General features: G+C 44.1%; 1 protein-coding gene across 1 annotated transcript in view; it reads left to right on the forward strand.

The window, feature by feature from the left end:
• Nucleotides 1-5,033: 5,033 nt before the first annotated feature.
• Nucleotides 5,034-20,735, forward strand: part of FABP3 (fatty acid binding protein 3) — a 35,289-nt gene continuing 19,587 nt past the window's right edge. Inside the window, exons 1-2 of the mRNA XM_088459982.1 lie at nt 5,034-5,185; nt 14,499-14,671. Coding sequence (XP_088316108.1) covers nt 5,113-5,185; nt 14,499-14,671 — 246 coding nt within the window. The 5' untranslated portion in view covers nt 5,034-5,112. The remainder of the gene's footprint in view (nt 5,186-14,498; nt 14,672-20,735) is intronic.

A 20,735-nucleotide genomic window follows, 5' to 3' on the forward strand; every position in this document is an offset into this window, starting at 1 on the left:
TGGTAGATAGGGGTAGGAATTAAAGAGGTGAGAAGTGAATGTAATCAATCTGACAGGAAAGGGGAGGTGATAAAAGATAATCACTAGGGAGGGAGAGCCGGAGGGAGGCAATCTGGGCAGCTTGAGGGAGCATGAAATGTAGAAACAGATCTCAGATCTGTAACTTATTTAGGATATAGAGATAAAACTAACAGGTGACCGTTATACTGTGTAGCGCCCCATGAATTCTGGAACCCTGGATGGCGCCCTCTGTCCATTTTGGCACCCGTAGCTCATGCTCCACTGGAACCACACTCGCTACTCCCCTGACTGGAGCCAACCCTGACAGCAATAATCCCTGGCTGCATGCTATATAGTAAAAATCACTAACTCAAGCAGGCCTGCCCCCTTGTGCTATGGGAGGAGCCATTTTAGTCTTTCCTGTCACTGTGGCGCTGCGGCTTAATAAGCGACACTGTAAAGTGAAGTATCTGTGGTGCAGGCAAGGCAGTTTGAATAGCTTTTTTTTTTACCGAAGGGAGGGGTGGATTTTCCCAGGGTGCATCGGAAGCTTTGGGCCTGATACACTTGTCCCATGTTGCTGGTCCTGGCCAGAGCTGGGGCAGAGCCCCAAGTGACGGGGCCCGGGGGTACTCACCCCCTGTGCACCCCTCCTTAATCTGGCTGTGACTGGAGCAGTGACACAGGCAGTCAGCACTTATACAGTGCTGCGTTATTCCCATTTGCATTGTACATGAAAAATTGTGATAACCTATGTGATGCGAAGCCATGTCCCTTCACCACAAGACCACACCCCTTTATCGTGCAGGGGAGAGGGCATGGCAAAGCATATTGTTGCACCCGGGCCCACTACTCACTAGTTCCGAACCTGGTGGGGACTGTCCCACAATCGGCACATTTGCACTTGTATGGAAAAATAGGTGTTCCTAGGCTAAACATTGTCTGTCAGGAGCGTCCCTAGCTGTTGATGCACCCGATGCAGCGGTAACTTAGCATTGCGCGTGGGAAAAAGGGGGTGAGACCTTGTATCAAGGGGTGTGGTCTCGTGAGTGAGGGCGGGGCCACACATCCGAACCCCGGTTTTAGTCTCTTCGAGGGGTCCCAGAGGTGCAGGCTGCCCCCGGGGACCAGAGTACTAGTAGTGTTGGCTCCATCACTGTGAAAGGAGCCGAGTGCTGCACGTAATTCTACAGTGCAGCACCCGGCTCCTGTCACCGAGGGGGAGTCTCCACTTTGGTGTCACCCCTCGGCGGGTGACACCCGTGTGCGGCCCGCACCCCCCTTGTGACGCCACTGGTCAGGGGTGTGACCACACCTATATTAGAGGATCACATCCAAAAGATGGAAGACATATTATAAAAGAATAATAATTGAAAATAAGCATATGTGCATTATTTTATTGTAGTACAAATGCAGGTTGTAACACTTTCAACTATAACAGGTATCAAGAGAAATTACAGACTACAATACAGATCCCTGACAAACTGTTTTCAAGGTATATTATGGCAACTTCCTATACAAGGTAACAAACATTAGGGTTTGCTAGACGTAGTGAAAGGCGTGGTACAATTTCAGAAGAAATTACAACTTTATCTTGATCACTTGCCCCCAGCCTCTTCTGAAGGTGTTTGAGGGTACCACATAATCAGGGGCATATTAAGAGAGGAGGGGGCCCGTGTGAATTCCCCTTCCGGGCACCCTCCTCTCTCCACGGTGGCCGGCAGCAGACTGACGACTGACCGCAGCAGCAGTAGACTCTGGGTACTAGTCTGTGCCCAAAGTCTACTACACATGCGCAGATCGCTGGGAAAATGGCGCTGCTGCCATTTTCCTGGTGATTTCCTCACTGCGCATGCGCAAACACGCTGGGAAAATTACTGCGGCGGCCATTTTCCTGCATTTTGTGCAGGCCTGAGACACCCAACTTGGAGCGGTATTAGAAAATATGGGTTCATGGTCGCAAAACATTTGTATGTACTGTTTTTATTTGATATTTATGTTTGCTGCTCTATTTCTGCTTTGCTTTCATAATACATATCAATTATACTTTGTTACTTTATTAGGGAATCTTAGGGGTCAATCCTATTCCGTGTGATGATCTCGCCAGTGCGAGTCATCATGCCAGAGGCCGCACTTTACGGCAGCCCGGATTCGCCAATTTTTGCTAATGGCCCTTAGGGGCGCAAGCAAAATTTGTCGAATTCAAGTCGGGCTGCGAAGGGTGCGATGTGCCTGTCCTTGCCGGCGTTTTAACGCCGTTATCAGACCTAATATTTTCTTGTGTGAAAATAACATTTTAAATATAGTATTTTGTAAACTAAAAATGTAGGGGGCCGAGATCATGCACTGTAGTCCCTCCCCCCCCTCCCTTTACCTGTTATGCTGCTGTATGCTGGCCTGCGGTGTTGCTGAGCAGCAACAATCTTCTCTCCCTGCATGTTGTGTGACGCACTGATCGTCGTCGCCCCCCCGAAAGATCTGGGGTCCATACTGTTTTTTTTTTCCAGATATTTTTTGTAGGGGGGTGTGTGGCCACATCTCCAGGATTAGGCCAGTCTGTCTCTGTGCAGGGGGGAGCGATCGCACCTATAGCCTCCCTCCCCCTGATCTGCCCCTGGCTGAGGGGCGCTCGATGCCCCCCCTGTGCAGCACCGTTCATATTTTTTGTAGCGAGTGTGGCCACGCATCCACTATTTCGCCATGCCCCCTACAGTACCCAGGTCCGGCACTGGTCTGCAGACTATGTCCACCGTAATGGTAGGCCAACCCCCTTAAGCATGGGCTCTAGCCACTGCATTCTCCCGATGGGCTCTTCATGCCCCAGTCCGACACTGCATGGTGAAGGAGCACATTTAGGGCCGGCGTGATGCAGTAAGCGGGGGTTAGCAATACAAGAGGCACCGACCCGGCATGAAACCAGCCGCCACCTTGATCGTTATTTTAATAAGTGCCAGGCAAGCGGGTGCAGCGCCAGTTTAAATTTAGCATCTTCCGTGAGCCCTTACATGGCTTGTGGACCAGAGGCTAACAGGCAGCAAAGGCTATTTGAACTTGGCACCGGGTGTGAGTCAATTGCGGGTCACGGACCAGCAGCTTATCATGTAGACGGTGAGCCAATATCGTCAGATCTCCGTCTGAGCCTTCAGTATGGCAACAGTGGTCAATAGAAGAGCACGTCGCTTGAAGAGCTCTGGCGGCTGCAGAAGAGGCCATAAGATGGCACCGTTGCCCAGGACAGGTCAGCTGCAGAAGAAAGAAGATGAGGACCAGAGAGTGCTGCAGGTGGTGGGAAGCAAAGAGCTAAATGGAGCACCCCATTGCAGCCTTTCCCAATTTAATGGTAGGCAGCCTTGGCCACTGGTAATTTACCACTTCCCCTCCCTAGACCACCAGGTGTCGGGCATTAGGCCCGTAGGTGTCTGTGCAATGATCACTTTATGCGCTTTAAGGTAGGCACACAATAGCCTGAGCTCCTGGTGAGAGGCTGGGCATTAGGCCCAGTCTACTCTTTAGTAACAGATAGTTAAGGGTGACATAATGTGTATAAGGGGTACTACTGTGTGGCATAATGTGTATAAGGGGCACTACTGTGTTGCATAAGGTGAATAAGAGGCATTACTGTGTGGCATAATGTGTATAAGGGACTCTTTGTGGCATAATGTGTATAAAGGATACTACTGTGTAGCATAATGTGTATAAAGGACACTACTGTGTGGTATAATGTGTATAAAGGGCACTACTGTGTGGCATATAGTTAATAAGGGCACTACTTTGTGGAGTAATATGTATAAGGGGCTCTACTGTGTGGTATAACATGAATAAGGGTTAAATGAGATGTCAAGTGGACATATTAGTAGGTAGGCACAAATTTATAGTTTGCAGGGGGGCGTCGAATATCCTAGCAGCGGCTCTACGCACATTCATCTGTAAGAAACTACAGGTGCCTACACATTTGGCGATGTGCTCACGATCCAACATTGTGTACGATTTCCCTTGAACTCTCCTCTGGCAGCTCCCCGGCAATCCTGCACACGATTTGATGTAAAAAGTGTCCAATGTAACAAACGATCTATCGTACATCCTTAACTTTTTCCAGTGCATTGTGCCCCAGATTGGCAAATCTACCCTACAGCACGACAGAGCTGAAGATGCGATGTACGACCTGCGGGGAAGCGCATTGGCATAGAGATCGTGAGTGGACAATCACGATTTGGGCATATTTTACACGATTTGTCGTCAGAATCGGCCAAATCATGTAAAATATCGCTAAGTGTGTAGGCACCTTTACTGCTTCTTCTCAGTGTTACCATTCGTCTCTCCCTGGCCTGTGGGTCGTCGGCAGGGGTTTAAACCACTGTTGGTAAAGTGAAGCACATGATGCACCATTGTGGCAGTTTTGGAACACTGGATATGGCATTCTGCATTGCCCCTAAATCTCCCCAATTTGGCTCCTCGATTGCACATTTTTAGTTTGCAGCCCCATAGGCGTGTGTATTAAAATGAACATTGTCCGGTCTCCCATATGTACAGCTGATGACCACACTGCACACATCACATTGTCCTGCATCACACTTAATTGAGCCCTGTATGAATGACTATACTGTATATCACACATTCAGTGTTGTAGGTGCTACCTAACCATTGAAAGAAATAGGCAGCCACCTAGGTCTAATGGTAGTGTAAATCCTGGCTGTAAAGAAATATTTGTCCCTGTCTTGTCTGCTTAGCTCTAGCATTCTGTAAAGTATTCTGATATTGAGTTAAAGAAGTTCCAAAAAGCAAAGTATAATTATCTTGCATGCTCTTGTCATGTGTTATTCTTAGGCACGACCAGCAGTAATAATGTCTGATTACGGGAAGCCCTGGGGCTGAGGTAACACTCTTGTAAAGCTGAAGGGCACTCAGTGACTTCAGGCAGCAAGAACAAGAAGTAACCATGTGCCGGCTACTGGGAGGGGCTGCTCTGCTGCTGTCAATGTGATCCATCACTGTGCTGCAGAGACATTGCTGCCACCATGTGATCGCCAGAAGCAGCAGCTATATATAGAGCTGAGAGGAGCCCAGTCCTCAGCTAATCTCTGCTGCTGCAGCACACGGCTCCATTCATTCACCATGGTGGACAAATTCCTGGGAACATGGAGGATGGTGGATAGCAAAAATTTTGATGAATATATGAAAGCCCTTGGTGAGTATGGGACAGAGAGAAAAGACATAGATTAGGCTCATGCTGCACAAATACTGCGCAGTGATACACAGATGCTGTTACTTGTGCTCGCTGTGTCTGTCTATCTTACATAATAATAATGAGGGGGGAGTCACTGGCATATATATGAATGGAGGTAGCATTGGGTACCGGTGCATGGATGCAGCATTGCAGTAATGAATGGCAGTGTGCACTGCACTTTGCAGGGAGATGGAGAAGGGCCATGTGCGCAGACTAGACAGTAAAATGAATGGGAGGGGATGGTGTGAGTAGGGTGAGGCGATGAGTACACTGCTACTGTGCTGTACTTACATAGGATGGGAAGATTATACAATGAGTGGGGTACAAAGGTTATCTTTTTAAAAGTAATCAGTATCATAAAAGAAAATGATGTGGAATAATATAGAGAAAGAGAAATGACAACTGTATATTATAATATTTGTTGTATATTTATATTGTGTACACCACTTATGCTAAAACTGTTAATGCCTTTTTATTCTCCTTAAATAAATACTTTATCTCAAACAGATTCATTCCAAGTGATAGGTTAGCATTTTATGCTGTTTAAATAAATACTTTATCTCAAACAGATTGATGCCAAGTGATAGGTTAGCATTTTATGCTGTTTAAATAAATACTTTAATAATTTGGCATTAAATGGTGAGCTGGCCTTTTTGAGCTCCTGATACAGCTGACCTTGGATACGGTTTTGAAGTGTGTGCAATTTTTCTTTTCCTGGTTAATGTTGGATTAGATAGATAGATTGATCTATCTATCACTGTACTTGTAATGCATACCGAAATTAAGATTTCTGAAGTAAGCAGCTAGTGAATATCCATGTATTTATTACCATCAAGATTAAAGGGTCTATGTAGCAATCTGTATAAAATGTTTCTGCATAATTTTATGTACTGTAGTCCTGTACTAAAGCACAATGTAGGAGTTTCACAGAAATCTCTGGCAAATTGCTAATTAGCACTTCAGATCGCAGTCCCCATTATTATCAATGGGGACTACGATCTGACGCCTATGTACTAAACTCCTAAAAGCAAAGGTTTTCGGAGTGTAGCCCCGGTGGTCTACACAATCTTCAGATACAACTGTAAGCCTATGGCGGCTCCAGGAGCAGGAGAGAGATCTTTCGATCTCCCTCTCGAAGCCCCCGGCCAGCTATGTAAGCTGACGCTGTGCGCATGCGCAGTGACTGCATCCCCCGGAGAAGTCTTTCTGTGAAAGACTTCTCCTAAATGCAAGGGATATAACTCGTAGGGAAAGTGGTTACCACAACTGCTGTCCCTGCGAGTTCCCCTTTGTACCCCTTTGTTTAGTGGGTATATTTTCATTAAAAATGAAAATAACCCTGGCGAAAAGGATAATAATTGGAGCTAGTCCACGATTATTAGTACATAGATCCCTTAAACACAATTATAGGTAATGGACAAAATGGGCTGTTTCAAGAACAAATGTATGGTTTAAAAAGAGTGAATAATTCTAGAGCTATAAATGCTATGTTTTAAAAGGATAACATAAAGGACATGTTTCTAATCCTCCTAGGGCTTTGATTCAAGTCATATTCAATCGTATAAGAGCATCTGGATTTTATCTTTAGTCCATGTTGTTGCACTCTATGCTGTAGAAATTAAAATTTATAATGTTAAGTGTAGAAAAGTAATAAGGCAATGGCCACATGTTCAGTGGACCAATGTATATGCTCAACTCCAATAGTGAGGACATTGAATTCAGCATTTTGCAACAGTAGAAATGTATATTTTATTGGAATAAATAAATATGCTGTTAGCTGTATATATTTTGGTACAGAGGACATCAGTGCATTATCACAGTACATCTCAATATACCCAGTATAGCTTGTGAACAGTGCGAACAATGACTGCCCCTAGTTATTCATTCCTCAGCAATCTGCCAGTAGTTCACTGTGACCTTCGTCTTTCATCTGAGGACACATAAACCTGTTTCTCTATATACTGATACGTATTTGCACACTTGACATATTACTCAGGGATTGTAAAGTAGATGTGCCTTAAGTAAAGGTAAACACTGTAGTTCCTTTAACACACTTGGCAATCTTCATGATTTTGTCTCCAGTTTCTGAAAACTGACCAGTGCACTGCAGTGACTGCCTGTCTGACATTTGATGTGTGTGATGGTTATTTTCAGCACCTGGAGATTTCATAGGATCAAGCAATGACAACTTTACCATTACAAGCAGGGTCGGCCATGACCAATTTGGTTCTCTAGGCAAGATTTTAGCTGGTGCTACCTTGGAAATAGATGCCACCTGAAAGCAACGTTGTGCCAACATCTTACTCTGTTCAATGTTGCTGTACAATGATTCCGAGTGTGTCTGCAGCCAAACATCCCAATCGTACATCACAGAGAATTGAATTCGCCCCCTAATTGTTCTTTAAAACATTTTAAACTTTGCCATGAAGTCAAATGGGACCCAGCACAGCTAGAGGTTATCTAGTCTGTATAAACTCCCACCAGGGGGGTGGGAGACAAAGGACTATGAGTTTATTTTTGCTAAATATAAACTTTATCATAAATAAGTCTTCTCTGTGTGCATAATGATCTCGAAACCTCCGTCCAGACTAGGGATGTGCAGGCTCGGATAGGTTCGAGTTTGCACGTGGAGTTCGGATTTTTCCCTCCAAAAAAACGGAACTCAGAACGAGGCAAAACGTCATCTTACATGGACGAACATCATCATTCCTGGACAAAAGACCAGGAATGATGATGTTCGTCCATGTAAGATGACGTTTTGCCTCGTTCTGAGTTCCGTTTTTTTGGAGGGAAAAATCCGAACTCCACGTGCAAACTCGAACCTATCCGAGCCTGCACATCCCTAGTCCAGACCAAACACACACACACACCGCTTCGCCACCCAATTCGCTGTCCATGATTACAGGCTGACCACCCAACAAACTGAGAGAGTGGATCTCTCTTTCAGGATTGGTCTGGGACTCGGAAGAGCCGCGTGTTGTCGCCTGCTGGTTGGTAGCGGGTGGCATCAGTGGCATGAGACCTGTGAGCTCACCGGCAGCACACAAGCAGCTGCCACTGCCAGCCATGCTGGAGCATTTTCAGATTCCCAGACATGTGATGTGTAGAGTTACTACCTGACCAGACTCCGGACAGTCTGGAAGATTTCCGGACTCTCTGGAGTAATCCTGGATGGGTGGTAACCCTAGCGCCCCCTCTGGAGCTAGGACGCCCTAGGCAAGTGGCTAGAATGCTTATGCCCAGGGCTGGCCCTGACTACAAGACACTCAATTTCAACATTAATCAATGGAAATTAAATAAACAATGTGTTAACAAGTTTAAACACTTGATTTCTTCTTTCAACATGGTTTCAGCAAGTAGTAGACATGCAAGAAATACCATTGAAATTAATGGGAAAAGCTCAGATTTTTAACATTATTTATGAATTCATGTTTCTTTTTAATTGACAGAATTTGGTAAACAAAACCTCTACGTTGAAAGAGTTTGTACAAAGAATTTACATTTTTTTTATATCTAGTGATTTGTTGCAAATTTGATTTAAAAAATGTCAGAAATGTGGGGATCCCCTCTAAGTTCCAAAGAAGGACATGGCAGCAATGTGTTATTATAAATTTTAGATACCTAAATGTAATGTTGAGCACCCAAATAAACGCAAAATACATAAGACCCCCTAGGCTAAAACAAATTCCTAAAATGAATGTAAAATCCTTTAAAATGAACATTCAGCAAGTCCTAAATGAATAACAAGCCACTTAATGGTAAGGCCTAGAAAGCTTGGGCCTCTCACCTTCTGTTTCATTGATTGTTACAGTATTGTTAGTCATGTTTTCCCTATACAAAATATATGTATGGTGATGATAATGATGATACTAAGCCCCCAAATTACTGCATGGTAGTTCACATGAATATTATGCTAACCTAGGGGCAGAACTATGGGAGACAATGGAGGCGCCTGCCGCTGGGCTCCAGCTCCGAAGGGGGCACCTCCTCCATTGTCCACAACATATGCATCCCACTTAGGGCTGTAACTATGTACTGTCACGGCCACCCAATACATGGCACCCCTTCCCGGCACCTGAGAAGCCACCATACACTAGTGGAGAGCTCCATGTCAGACCATCAGCTGCTGCCTTTGTCTATCTATAGCCTGTCTGCATGCGCAATGCTACATTACAGTCAGGGGTGTATCTGTAATGGTGCAGGATGTGCGGGGAACACGGGCCCCTGGGTCAAGGGTGGCCCCGCACCGCATAGCCTGCACCCATAATCTTACCTCTCCGGAGTACCACGTCGGCGCGGAGGTCCGGCGCTGTAAAACGACTGGAAAATGGCCACAGCGGCCATTTTCCCATCGTTTGCGCATGCGCATTACACGGAAAATGGCAGCTGTGCAGACACTATAGACTCTGGTCACACTCAGTGCGCTGCCGGCTGCCGAGCGGAGAGGAGGGGGCCCGTGTCGGAAACTGCACACGGGCCCCCTCCTCACTAGAAACACCCCTGATTACAGTGTCAGCGGCTGTGACAGAAGGGGGCACCAAATTATAACTTGCCTCCTGGGCGTCTTGGATGAATTTACGCCACTGTGACAGCTCACCAATACTAATTGTTGCATCAGTAACTTTACTGTAACTACACAAGCTAAGAAGAGTAAATATTAGGGCTGCTAAATAGTAAATAAATTTGCTGATACTAGTCCAATAATAAATATTGTATCTAAAACACACACAAACACACTTTTATTATTAACCTAACCATAAATCACACATATACACTTGATAGTGACATTTTACACAGTCAGTAAAGCATATAAATAGTCATCTGGTACTAAGTACACCTGCCAAGCTAAACAATGAAATAAATAAATAAAATACGAAGTCCCTACTGAGATAGAGCACTAGTCCTACTATACATATACAAGAATAGGGAAAAGGGGCATTAGTCAAGATTACCATCAGGGAAGGGGTGTAGCATGAGCCATGGGGGCCCCATAGCAAAATTTGCAAAGGACCCCCCTGTGCAAATTATTTTGCAGTTTATCCCTTTTGATTGTAAATGATCTAATATTTGCCTACTTAATTGACATGCAGGATTAAATAAATGGTGATTAGCATTTAGTAAGTATTATAAATGTAAAAAGATATTTTCTAAAAAATGATATAGTCTCTCTAATCCTAAATGTATGATTCACTAATAAATCAGTTAGCGAGGAAAGGTGGAGGGCGAACCGGCTGGGCCAGTGACAGCAGATGCCCTGCAGCAGCACTCAGTGGCGGCCATAGCAGCTCCATTCTCTGCACCTACTGTCTGATGCTGTGTACACACTGGCAGATATATTGGCCAATCAAATGATCAGCGAATATTTCGTATGTGCGTCAGTCAGTGTGTACCAGCGATATGTCTGTGAACTACGTCGTTCACAGACATATTGCGTCGGCTGTGCTGCACTGCCAATGGCAGATATATCTGTAGATAGCCAACCGCCAGTACACTTGCTGAATGAGCCGCAGGGAGGGGGCACGGCCAGATGACAGATATATCATCTTCTAAATTAAAAACTGCAGATAAAATGGAGGGAGGTGTTTGAAAAGGTAAGGTTGACAGGCCAAAATTTGTTATATAGTCCTTACTTGATTATGTTGCTGTTCAGGATCTTATTGGAAGATATAATCCAAAATTCATATCAGTAGTTGTTATCCAAAGTTGCTGAAATAAGCAGGAACTACTCAGAGAGTATCAATGTAGGACAAAATGTCACTACAAAATGGCTGCCAGGAGCTGGGCATCCTTTATATAGGGCTGTGACCTGCATTGTGATGTAACAATGCATGCAGGCAGCAGCTAGAGATGGCTGTAGCTTAGATCAGCTCTAGGCCCAGTTTCCTGCAGCAGCACTCTGGTGAGAATAGAAAAGCCGGGACTCAGGAGATGGCAGTGTAACTCAGTGCAGGGAGAGGGCCGGGCCCCAGAGGCGGCCTGGGCCCCGTAGCAGCTGCACTCTCTGCACCTACTATAACTACACCCTTGCATCAGGGCCTGTATTATGTGCCTGATTCAGAGAGCCGATATTTACATACTGACAGATTATCAGTAAACTGCGCATGTGTAAAAGTCGCACGGCACATGCGTCAAGGGACATTACTGGCATTGCTTGTAGCGACTTTTTACCAGCAGTGTGATAGACAGGGACCGTTTGTGGGAGGTAACGGGGGAGAGGTGGTAAAAACGCAGGCGTGTCACAACCATTTTCAGGGCATATCAAAGCCTGCGTCTGCGATCCCATATGCTGTAAAAATGTCCCTGGCATGTCAGTACCTGCGGCCTTTCTGCACGACCATAGGGTTACTCAGAAAGTCAATTATTGAAGGATCTGCCTTAGTACCAGCACAAGCCCTACACCTTAAGCCTTCCCATAGCACAGCCTTACTAGTGAAAAACTAAAAATAAACCACACATTTTTGTGTGTTGCATTTACACATTTGTGTCATATAAGGGGGCTGAGAGACAAAGGGATCCTTGTGCAGGGAAAGAAACACACACACATCCTTGTGCAGGGCCCACGCCAATCTTGCATCAATGAACAGTAATCTGAATATAGTACCATATGGGCAGACCAAGGAACAAAGAGCACATGATGTGCCTGCATACAACTGCTTTCTGTGTATGGATTTCTAATTTACACATTCCGCTATACTAAAGATCCCTATGTTCTAGATCTTCACCTCCCTAATCTTCTCTTCCCCATAAAATATAAAAAAGGCTACATAACTACTGGCAATAAAATGCTGTGTTTATATCAGTTACACTTGCATCTAAAGCAGATAGGAAAAGAAAAATAACTGTACTAAATGAAACCATATGTATATTTATGTGCATATACAGTAACTGGAGTTATGCTGCATTATTTTGTATACTTCATGTTCAATTTCAGTGCATCTAGTGGGCATCATCAACATGATTAAAAAACTTGAGCTATTCATCTCAATGTTAATGTAAGGTTTTATATACATTTTAAATGCCAGATTGGTGTGCCAAATGCCAAAGTAACCTTTGTGTCCTATAAATGTATGGACATTAGTTTTATTCTGAAATATCTTGTCATTTCATTTAAGGACATCTAAACTACCATAAGTCCCTGTTTATGCGTCTCCTGAAAGTGGACTGACAGATATCATGGGGTTTAGACTTGGGCTCATATGCCCCTTACACCACTTTCAGACATACGACCCAGGAATTTACCTGCTCAGACCCGGGTTTTTGTTTGATACCTCCTTTCACACTACACCTGAGACCCGGGAGATTCCAGGGTCAGATACGTTAACACTAAACCTGGGTCTGCCCTGGAATTTGGTGTGGATTTAAAGGGGATACATATTTTTTTTTGCTCACAGTAATGACATAATATAAAAATTAGCATTTTTAGAGTAAACGCCAAAAGTTTGTTTATTTCCAATGTTTTTTTATTAAAAACCAATAATGTTTACATTACAATAAAAGAAAATTATGAATATAGCCTTCAGAAAGTTGCGGTCTATACAAAGACAACATTTTCACATAAAAAAGTTAAGCAAAAAATAATACACACTTAAATTTGTTTGCTCCCCAGTCATGTGGTCTGGGTGACTGCAGTTGATGTCATCAGCAGGTGCATGGAACAGCCAATGTGAAGGTTTTCTAAAAACCCAGGGCTAAAAACCTAGGTTGGATGCATTCACACTAGAGGCTACCTGGGTTGCACCCGGGAAAACCCTGGTATAAAGCAGGATCAGGGAATCGTTTCTTTTCACACATAGCAAAACCCGGGTTGATACACGTTCACGACGAAAAACCCAGGTTTTCGCTGTATGTCTGACAGAGGTACCTTACCTACCAGTATCATTATCAGTAAATATATTGCGCTTATTCTTTTGTATCACAGGTGTTTTCCCAACAGCAGTTGGTAACCAGCCTTCTGTAAGCATTCTGGTGTCAATTCAACTGCAGTTGATGGCCTCGGAAAGAGCAATCTCACAGCCATCAATTTTGCACACTTTTCCTAGCAGCCTGAAGAGATGCACAGAAAAATGTGCGATATTGGCCCACCTACCGTAATTATCGGGGACGTACGCAGGCGTACACTATGACCACACCTGATAATGATGTGTCTCCTCTAAATATGTGTAGTAATAGTTATTTACATTATTTTGGCAAAGTTTGAGTCCATACACAGTCAGTTATTGTGCTTGCTTTTAGTGTCAAAAGACAATTGTTACTGTGTCCAGACCAGCAAAGATCTAGGCATTTGGGGGAGGTGTAAAGGTGCCCACACACATACCGACTTGCTCCCAATCAGCCGATGTACACAATTTCCCCTGAACTCTCCCCAGGCAGTCGTGGTCACGATTTGGAGTTAAAAATGTCCAATATGACTTAAGATCTATCTTGCAGCTAGTGCATTGTATCCCAGATTGGCCTACAGCACGGCAGATCTGAAGATGCGAGGTACGACGAGCGGGGACGCGCATCGGCATCGTGATCAAGAGTAGAAACTCACAATTTGGCCATTTTTTACATGATCTGTCGTCACGATTAGTCGAAATCGGACAAATTGAATGAAAAGTCAGTATGTGTGTGGGCACCTTAAATGTTCATCTTGTGGCACAAAAGCTGTGTAGGCTTCAGAGTGTAAATGTATTCACAAGCAGCGTAAAAAATGAATTGCTTTATTCTTCACCACAGCACAGCTGGCATAGCGGTAGAATGCATGGTATCACTAAGTATACTAAACAATAGTTATATATGCTTTCAGAAAAATACAATAAGAAAATAGGCATTGGCTATAAAGGGTATTTTCAGGTTATGGGCCTCCATACATTGTCATGTCAGGACTACATGTGAGCAATTTATATTAAGTGCTCTCATTTGACCCATCTTCATGCCAAGAAAGAATAGGAGCTTGCCAAACCAAATCACATGCACTGAATGACCAACATTATATTCACTGTGTGCCTGACCTTCCCATGAAGGTTGTAAGATAAAAGTATGGAGGTTAATTGTACTCAACAGGTGTTTATTTATCCTGTTCACAGTGTTATAAATAGAACAAAAATAGTGTATGTGCGTGTGTGTCTGTGTGTGTATATATATATATAATGCTATTTTCACATTGTTAGTAAAATCCTTGTAAATGTATGACTTCTGTATACTAGAACTGGAGTATGTGAATGTAAGACAATAATTCGTTTTAGAGAGTTGTACATGGAGGTTTTTTATTATGATTTTTTTTGTTTTTCAGGTGTGGGCTTTGCTACCCGACAAATTGCAAATGTCACCAAACCCACAACTATAATAAGCTTAGATGGGGACTTTATTGTGCTGCAGACACAGAGCACGTTCAAGAACACAGAGGTCAAATTTAAACTTGAAGAGGAATTTGATGAGACTACGGCAGATGACCGGAAGGTTAAGGTGAGATGTTTTCTACCTTGCCCCATGTCCTCTAATTCCATGTAATAGTGATGTAAGGGAAATACAGATGTATTATGAAATTATAGTTACATTTTCTATTCTTACATAAAACAGCAGTAAAAAAAATCACGTTCATATTTCCCCTGCAGCAGGTGGTGCATTTAATAAATCACTTATGGTTAACAGCAATTATTGGCTAATTACATCTCCAGGCTACACGTACAGTGCATCTGGAAAGTAATCACAACGCTTCACTTTTTCCACATATTGTTGTTACAGCCTTATTCCAAAATGGAATAAATTCATTTTTGTCCTCAAAATTCTACACACAATACCTCATAATGGCAACTTGTAAAAAGTTTTTTTGCGATTTTTGAAAATGTAATAAAAAAAAACAAACTAAGAAATCATACGTACATAAGTATTCACAACTTTTGCTCAATACTTTGTTGATGCACCTTTGGCAGCAATTACAGCCTCAAGTCTTTTTGAATATGATGCCACAAGCTGGGCACACCTATCTTTCGGCAGTTTGGCCCATTCCTCTTTGCAGCACCTCTCAAGCTCCATCAGGTTGGATGGGAAGCATCAGTGCACAGCCATTTTCAGATCTCTCCAGAGATGTTCAATTGGATTCAAGTCTGGGCTCTGGCTGGGCCACTCAAGGACATTCACAGAGTTGTCCTGAAGCCACTCCTTTGATATCTTGGGTGTGTGCTTAGGGTCATTGTCCTGCTGAAAGATGAACCGTCGCCCCAGTCAGAGGTCAAGAGCGCTCTGGAGTAGGTTTTCATCCAGGATGTCTCTGTACATTGCTACATTCATCTTTCCCTCTATCCTGACTAGTCTCCCAGTTCCTGTCACTGAAAAACATCCCCACAGCATGATACTGTCACCACCATGCTTCACTGTAGGGATGGTATTGGCCTGGTGATGAGTGGTGCCTGGTTTGCTCCAAACATAACGCCTGGCATTCACACCAAAGAGTTCAATCTTTGTCTCATCAGACCAGAGAGTCCTTCAGGTGCATTTTGGCAAACTCCAGGTGGGCTGCCATGTGCTTTTTACTAAGGAGTGGCTTCTGTCTGGCCACTCTAATACAGTCCTGATTGGTGGATTGCTGCAGAGATGGTTGTCCTTTTAGAAGGTTCTCCATTCTCCACAGAGGAATGCTGTAGCTCTGACAGAGTGACCATCGAGTTCTTGGTCACCTCCCAGACTAGGGCCCTTCTCCCCCGATTGCTCAGTTTAGACGGCCGACCAACTCTAAGAAGAATCCTGGTGGTTCCGAACTTCTTCCATTTACGTGTGATGGAGGCCACTGTGCTCACTGGGACCTTCAAAGCAGCAGATATTTTCTGTACCCTTCCCCAGATTTGTGCCTCGAGACAATCCAGTCTCGGAGGTCTACAGACAATTCCTTGAACTTCATGCTTGGTTTGTGCTCTGACATGTACTGTCAAGTGTGGGACCTTATATAGACAGGTGTATGCCTTTCAAAATCATGTCCAATCAACTGAATTTACCACAGGTGGACTCCAATTAAGCTGTAGGAACATCTCAAGGATGATCAGTGGAAACAGGATGCACCTGAACTCAATTTTGAGTTTCATGGCAAAGGCCGTGAATACTTATGTATATGTGATTTCTTAGTGGGTTTTTTTTTTGTATTAAATTTGCAAAAAAACTCAAAAAAACTTTTTACATGTTGTCATTATGGGGTATTGTGTGTAGAATTTTGAGGACAAAAATTAATTTATTCCATTTTGGAATAAGGCTGTAACATAACAAAATGTGGAAAAAGTGAAGCGTTGTGAATAGTTTCCGGCTGCACTGTAAGTTAACTGATAAGACAGCCATGACCTATGTAGTTTGCATGAAGATACATGAGTGGTGAACCCATCTCAGTTTTTATATTAGGCATACCTGGTAATAACACCAATTTTCATTGGACTGTCCCTATTTTTGTGGAATCAAAAGCTGTGCGGATTACTTGCAAAGTAGACAAAATTAGGCAACACGATGGACAGGATGGACCAGGACCTTAACCTTATTTGTCATTATTTTTCGGACATATAGTGAACGTTTTATACACACTGACGTTTCCAATACATCAGTTACGTGTTTCATTCAGCTGCATTCACCAACTTTTCAAAAGCAGCTAAAATAGGCTGAATGAGTCCTTACTCCTTAGTGAACATTACTTGCCTTGCTGGTTTACCAGTAGTTACGTAAGAGTAACAGTGTGTGCTGACAGTATGTTTAGTGTAAGATTACAGTAGCACAGGGAGAATTTACAGTGTGCGCAAAGCAAGCTCCTGTGTTTGCACAAAGCCTAACTAATGTTTATGTTCAACCAAAGCTTGCTGTATACACTGCTAACATCTTCCAAAGAGCTAGGGTGGACATGTTGTCTACATTAATGTAACTTTTATGTCATGACAACTGCTACCTGTCCCAGCAAGGATAACTTATGGCTTCTCCAATTATTTAATTGGTGGACAATTTTTATGCTTATCGGGGTAAAAATGAATTTATAAAGATTATTTAGATTAGAAATAATGAAAATCCCTAGGGATTTTAATTTATGTGGCGCAACCTTGAAGCGGGAAGTTAGTTGAGGATATTGGAACAGAAGACCGGGGTCACCAACAGGCAGCAACACTGATTTATTGATATTCATTTTGTAATCTGAAAATGTAAACTTTGTTATAACACACACATATATCCCCCACAGTGGCTTGGAGGCGCGGAGGCTTGAGGGACGCGGTGGCGGGGGGGCTGCAGATTCCATGCGGACTTACCGTCCGCATGAAATCTGCTGAAAACGGCCCTCCAAAAATGGCCGCCACCTAGGAGGAGACATATGTTAGAGGTCCTACTGGACCTCTAGCATCTGTTAGCCACTTAGCCAGGGCGCTAGTGTGGACCGCACATAAGTGCAGTCCGCACTGCACTACTAGTATAACAAATACACAGCCGCCGGCGCCGGCAGCTGTGTGTTTGTTTTAGCAGCCGATGAGAGTCAGATAGACTCTCATCGGCTGCTTGCCTTGTGCCCACTGCCGGAGCCGGGCTCTTCCGGCTTACGCAGTGGGTGATGGGAGAGACGTCTCTCCCATCATGCAGAGCGGGCTGGCCCGGGAGGACGCCGGACGTAGGAGCAGATGCCGGAGCGTGGATCAAGGTAAGTGGATTTTTTTTTGTGTGTCTGTGTGGCGTAGTGTTTACTACTACTACGGGGACTGCATAGAGGGGGATTACTACTGGGGCCGCTGCTGGGGGGGGACTACTACCGAGGACACTGCTGGGGGGGACTACTACTGGGGGCACTGCTGGGAGGAGGGACTACCACTGGGGGCACTGCTGGGGGGGGACTACCACTGGGGGCACTGCTGGGGGGACTACTACTTGGGGCATTGCTGGGGGGACTACTACTGGAGGCATTGCTGGGGGGACTATTGCTGGGGGCACTGCTGGGGGGGACTACTTCTGGGGGTATTGCTGGGGAGAACTACTACTGGGGGTGGACTACTACTGGGGGCATTGCTGGGGGAGGGACTACTACTGGGGGCAATGCTGGGGGGACTACTATTGGGGGCACTGCTGGGGTGAACTACTACTGGGGGCACTGCTGGGGGCACTGCACTAGTGGGACCACTACTGGGGACACTGCATAGGTGGGGATTACTGCTGGGGGCACTTCATAGGTGGGGATTACTGCTGGGGGCACTGCATAGGTGGGGATTACTGCTGGGCACTGCCTAGGTGGGGGACTACTACTGGGGGCATTTATGGGGGAGGACTACTACTGGAGGCACTGCCGGGGGGACTACTACTGGGGGTGCTGCTGGGGGGTTAGTACTGGGGTCACTATATAAGGTAATATAATGATAATGAGCATAAAAATCCTGACGAGCATGAGACCCCTGACGAGCAGGTAATTTAAAAGTAATTAGAAGCCTTACTGTGGGGCATAAAATGGTGTCAGGGGGCAAATATGTAAGTGGCACTTTGGTAATAGGCATTACAGTGTGTGGCATAATGTGTAATGGGCATTACAATGTGTGGCATAATGTGTAAGGGGCAATACTACAAGGAGGAAAAATACTGTAAACTGTAAAGAGGGAAGTGGGAGCACATTTTTAACTTTTGCACTGGGAGCCAAATTTCGTATAAATGGCCCTGACAGAAACATTTTTGGCAGGAGGGAGGAAAATTTATAGTTACGCCACTGCATATATATATATATATATATATATATATATATATATATATTACTCTTTTTCTTTTACAATATTTGTTATTATGCTTTTATTATGGAGCTAGTGTAGTGATAAGCCTGTATACAGCAGAAGGCATATAATTAGTGAGTTTGTCATTTATTACACTTAAGTTTTTATCTCATTATTGATTATGGCTGCAGGCAGTGCACCTTCTGTGATATACCGTAGGTTGTTGTAGACAGATAGCTCCTTGCACAGCGCTAAGCGCTTATCGTTATAATCTCCTGTGATGCTTAAGGTTTCTTTCATCGTATTGCTGAAACAATACAGTGGCATGCAAAGTTCTAGCATTTTCAATACAAATTGTTTTTGATGTTCAGTATTAGTATTTTGTCATTGCATGATTTAAACAACAGGGGAAGACTTTCCCATGTACCTTGCAATTATCCTCATCCTGTGTATTGTCTGAGAATACTGTGGCAGTGCAGGGGTGTTCTGCTTGTACTATGCTCACCTCCTTAATGTGGTTTGGATGGGATCCCACTCATGAATACTTCACAGCTCATATGAAAAGCTGAATATGATAAACCCCCGCTTTTAAGAGTAAATTCAAATGTGTATTTGAATGATGAATTAGCATTGATCTACGTAGTAATTAGGTGACTTATCCTCAGCATAGCAAACAAGTGAATAGCTCATGTGCAGTTTAGACGGGAGCTACAAACAAATGAATGGCCCCCTAAGAACGACATGACATGCTGTAACTAGCTACTAGTTACAGCAGTTGCTTCCTCAGGGCCTGATCAGTGCGGATCGCAAGTGCTACCGCCGCTGCAATTACGCACGCAGTCTCACTGAGAAGATATCCTAAACTTCTGCGATCGCTATGCCATCACAGCACTACATAAGGACGCCCACCTTACCTTACACACATCCGTAATACTTAGCAAGAATGCGAAACCATCGGTAACATCAAGTACCATCGCAGCCTCACACACACTTGCAAAAGGTCAGACCTTACTCAGAAATTGCTTCCGGTACGCAGTGAGCGCTCAGGCTGCGTATGGCATCGCAGTGGCTAATTTATGCATGCCCCTGTAATGGCGTTCAAACGCCCTGGCACGTCTGCGTTTCTCCGACCACCCCCCCATCACCACCCCCAAATGGTACTTCCTGTCAATCACTCTGCTATATGTCTGCGTAGTCACTGTAATCGCAGTTCCAATCGCAGTGGAGTCTGCGTGCACACGCACTGCGATGCATACAGATGCACAGTACGCGACAATCGGCCATCTGCGTGAGTATTCGCACTTGTAATCCTTGCTGAATCCAGTGCTTTTATGAGTAATCGTGTTGGGACAGTCAATAAACAATACAATTAAAGACATACACTGTCACTGCATCAATGTAAGTAATCTTGGGTAAAAGGATGGTTAAATTAAGTACATATACTATAAATTGCAAAAGATTAGTTGGTAGTGATACATCAACCATTCATTGAGATACAACATTATACCTCAAGCACATCACAAGCTCTGGAAAGAAGTAGATGGATTTTGCATGGGTTTTAGAATGGAAACTATTTTGCAGGCGACTGTTCCAAAGTGGGTGGAAAGTTTTGCATCTTGGCTTGCTCATCAGTGTGTCTGAAGAGTAAAGTGGTTTGAAATTCTAAAAACTGCTTTGAGAAAGAATGTTAAATATGTTTCTTTTAGATTACCCAATGGTGACCTGAATTTAACTTGTATTCTTAAAGTTTATAAGGGTAGAACTATTAAAAAAGGGGGATCAGTATGATCAGTTCAAATCCCGACGCCGGAGGAACGGCACCAGTGAAG

This window comes from Taudactylus pleione, unplaced genomic scaffold (assembly GCF_031769625.1).
Source record: "Taudactylus pleione unplaced genomic scaffold, aTauple2 ptg000959l, whole genome shotgun sequence".
NCBI classification, from domain to species: domain Eukaryota; kingdom Metazoa; phylum Chordata; class Amphibia; order Anura; family Myobatrachidae; genus Taudactylus; species Taudactylus pleione.